The following is a 4,005-nucleotide window of genomic DNA, read 5'->3' as shown; positions in this document are numbered from 1 at the left end:
TTTAAGGAATTATAAAAATGAACAAGAAATAACTAACATTTCAAAAGAGCACAAAAGAAGTAAAAAGGAACGTTAAACACTTAAAAAGGTTTATTTCTCCTAGTAATTAGATAGGGGCATATTTTTTAAAGTAAAAACATTTTTTGCCTATTAAATTATAACTACAAAACTAGAAATGCTCATTGCTGGTGAAGATACAGAGATAGGCCCCTCATTTACTACTGCTGGGAGCGCTAATGTTTTCACTATTGGGGAAGCAATTTGGTAATATACAACAAAAGATTTGACAATCTTTATGCCCTTGGCCTCTGTCATTCCACTTCTAAAATCTCTCCTAAAGAAATAACTAGCTAAAATAAAAAAAAAATTAGGTTTGGGGTGTTCATCGCAGCATTATTTATAATATTAAAGAGTTGGAAATAATCTAAATGAACCAAAATAAGTAGTTTACAAAATAAATTATGACCAACCATCCCATAGAATGTCTTAAGGCCATTAAAAAGCAAACTTTAAAGAATTTGCGATTGCATAGTGAAATAGAGTATATTCTTAAGTGAAAGAAGTAAGCTGCAGAACTATGTATATACACAGTGTGATGTTTCATATACATGCAGAGAAAAACAATTCGGATGCACAAAAATATTAGCAGTCTTGTCTCCACATAGTGGAAGGTTGGCTGTTATTTTTCTTCCTTTATATGGGCAGACCTTGGAGATATTACAGGTTCAGTTTTAGACCACCGCAATAAAGTGAATATCGCAATAAAGTGAGCCACACAAATTTTTTGGTTTCCCAGTGCATATAAAAGTTATATTTATAGTATACTGTAGACTATTAAGTGTGCAATAGCATTATGTCTATAAAAACAATGTACATACCTTAATTAAAAGTACTTTATTGCTAAAAAATGCTAACCATCATCTGAGCCTTTAGCGAGTCGTAATCCTTTTGCCGGTGGAGGGTCTAACCCTCAATTTGTAAAAAACGCAGCATCTGTGAAGCGCAGTAAGCAACGCACAATAAAACAAAGTATGCCTGTGTATTTCTTTAGATTCAAAATGTTCTACCGGAATCAGGTCAACCCAATATCATTTAAAAAATAAAGTGGCTCTTACATTTGTCCTGGTCTGGCTCTCTCCAGGTCATGGGGCGGAGCCTTCGTGCCCCTGACCAGGCCCCCTCTGCCCCGCAGGGCAAGCTGGAGATGACGTTGGAGATAGTAGCAGAGAGCGAGCATGAGGAGCGGCCTGCTGGCCAGGGCCGGGATGAGCCCAACATGAACCCCAAACTCGAGGACCCAAGGTCAGTGCCCAGCCTCCAACCCCTGATGCCTAGAGTTATGAAAGGTGTAGCCACAGCACGGGAGGCCCACTGCATAGTCATGCAGAGGTCACAAGGCCCACATAGCCCAGAGAGGGCCACACGGTGTTAAGGGGCAGGTGACAGACGTCATTCCAGGGGATGCAGGGCTCCTCAGCTAGTTCAAGAAGTAGGTTGGTTGTGTACCAGGTACACTGACATATGTCACGTACACGTGTTACGGAACCGTCCGCACTGAGTCGTTATTATCATCTTCATTTTACAGATGAGGAAACAATCTCAGCAAAGTTGAATAAAGTCATTCCACTAGGAAAGTGGTGAAGCTGGAATTCTCACACCAGTCTGATTGGCTCCAGAGACCCATCAAAGTTTTTCCCCTGACCAAGCCACCTTCTGTGGCTCTCCTGTGGTGTCACTGTAGCTTTCAGAAATGGTCTTCCAGCCTTAATTTTCCCATCTGTGAAATGGGGGGACCAGTCCCTCTCTTCCCTACCTCACAGGCCCCAAAGAACACAGACCACTCCAGTGGATGTAGAAGCCCTAAAGGCAGTCACTAGGGGCTGAAATACTGCTCTTGGCTGAGGGGCAGGGGTGCTATATCAAGGCCGCGTTTGCTGAGTCCTTCCTTGTGGCCTGCGCACCTCAAATCAGACTTGGCACTGACGGTTCACTTTATCAAGCTGCTGTCCCAAGTGCCACAGAGCAGGCAGAGCAGGCAGAGCAGGGAGAGGCATCCTTGCCCAGGAATGTTGGGATCTGGGTAGAAAGACAAGAGAGGCTCAGAAGACCCAGCAGCATGCAGTTAAATTGGCCATTATCGAGACAAAATCTTGCATGCTCTTTGAGTTGCGAGGCTGACCTAGGGGAAGGTTTTGAGGTTCTTGGTTGTGAGTAAGAGAAACTCAGCTTCCTGGGTTCACTTCTTGCAATCCTTCTCTGACCATAGACCAGCCATATGCATCTAGGCAGGTGGCTTGGCTTATCTGGGGCTCCGTGGGCCATAGCTCACCTAATGTGACAGCTCCTCAAGGCTCTGCCCAGCTCTCAAATCCCTAGCCTGTGATTAAGTCTTGGGTCGGGAAGGAGAGAGGGTGGCAGGGAAGGTGTCCTGGACAACTGGGTGACTGAGAACTGGGCCCCTGAAGGTGTGTAGGACTTGGTGGCACCAAGAAGAGGAGGGCAGCACGAGTGGCACTCACACTGGAGCACAGGCTTGGAGGAGGAGGGAATGCGGGTGCAAAGGGCTAAGGTTTGGGGATGGGACTGGGGGCTGACAGCAGAGGGCCAGGGCAACTTGGGAGCAGGACATGGAGAGAGCAGCCGTGGTAGGGGTGCCTTGCTGACCTCTGGAATCTCACTTCCAGGCGCCCTGATACCTCCTTCCTCTGGTTTACCTCCCCGTACAAGACTATGAAGTTCATCTTGTGGCGGAGGTTCCGGTGTGCCATCATCCTCTTCATCATTCTCTTCATCCTGCTGCTGTTCTTGGGCATCTTCGTCTATGCCTTCCCGGTGAGTGGGCCCGAGGGGAGGCCACAGGCGTTGACTTGGAGAAGCTCCTGGTCTGATGTGGGAGGTACAGCTCCTGACTTTCTCATGGAGAGTCTGGTCTCATGGGGAGTCTGTCCTTGTCCTCAAAGATCCCCAGTCTGATGGAGAAAAGTAGCCTCTGTCCTTGCGGAGCTCGTGATCTGATGAGGGGGACATGACCCTTCCTCTGGGGAGTCCCCAGTCTGGTGGGGAGATGAAATCCTCCGCTTGGGGAGCTCTTAGGCCAATAGGGGAAACCAAGCTCTTGCCCTCCCCAGGGAGACACAGCTGTCCCCAGCAAGCCCCCGGAATGTGTAGTCAAAGGGTTGGTAGAAGATGAGCCCCCTTGGGCAAGGGTGGGTGGGAGAAACTTCCTGAGGGAGGACGTGGAGCTTGGTCTGGAAGGAAAGGGAGGCAGTGGACGGCAGAACAGAGGAAAAGGTCCCTCTGTGAGAATGGCACTTACTGAAATCCAGAGGGAGGACCTGGGGCAGGGAGAAGGTCTCAGTGTCCATCTCTAAGTCCCGCTCCCAAGTTGATAGAGTGTATCCTGCCTCCTGCAGTAGAGTAGGCACGGGGGAAGAAGTGAGTGGACGGGAGGAGGCCTAGCTGCCTCTCACTTGACACAATGCACAATGGGGGTCTCTTTCACCTGGCAAGAAGGCAGCTGCTACTTCCCCATCTGAGGAGGATCTGAGTGGGGCTTTATTCTTCATCTGGGCTTCCCTGGTCCTCACAGCTCATCAGGGGAACCCTGAAGATGCTCTGCAACCCCCCACCCCCCCAACCCCCCCACAGTGGCTCTGGAACTTCAGACCTTGAAGAGATCACAGTGTTCTCAGGCTGATACCTGATTTTTAATGTTCTTTAAGCTAAACAAAACAAAACAAAACAAAACAAAACAAATCCTTTTTAATATGAAATTTTCAAGCTGATATAAAAGTAGAGAGAATGGCACAGTTGACTCAATGTTACCCTGTTTTGAATGGCAAAGAAACAGGCACCCAGAGAGGGAAAGGGACTGGCTCAGGATGCAGGGCAGTCTGTGCCCAGCTCCCAGTCCAGGGTTCTGGGCGCTGTGGGCCTCAGTGCCGGTCAGCACCAGGCCACTGGCCAAGCGCAATGTGCCCGCAGTCTGCTCTGGGAGTTGCTTGC

General features: G+C 48.5%; 1 protein-coding gene across 1 annotated transcript in view; it reads left to right on the top strand.

Moving 5' to 3' along the window:
- The window catches only part of DYSF (dysferlin), a 211,933-nt gene that overhangs the window by 203,958 nt on the left and 3,970 nt on the right, over positions 1–4,005 (top strand). Inside the window, exon 54 of the mRNA XM_023533853.1 lies at positions 2,685–2,832. Coding sequence (XP_023389621.1) covers positions 2,685–2,832 — 148 coding nt within the window. The remainder of the gene's footprint in view (positions 1–2,684; positions 2,833–4,005) is intronic.

This window comes from Pteropus vampyrus, unplaced genomic scaffold, assembly GCF_000151845.1.
Source record: "Pteropus vampyrus isolate Shadow unplaced genomic scaffold, Pvam_2.0 Scaffold113, whole genome shotgun sequence".
NCBI classification, from domain to species: Eukaryota; Metazoa; Chordata; class Mammalia; order Chiroptera; family Pteropodidae; genus Pteropus; species Pteropus vampyrus.
Note: the sequence above shows the minus strand (reverse complement) of the source record. Positions and strands in the feature narration are given on the sequence as shown.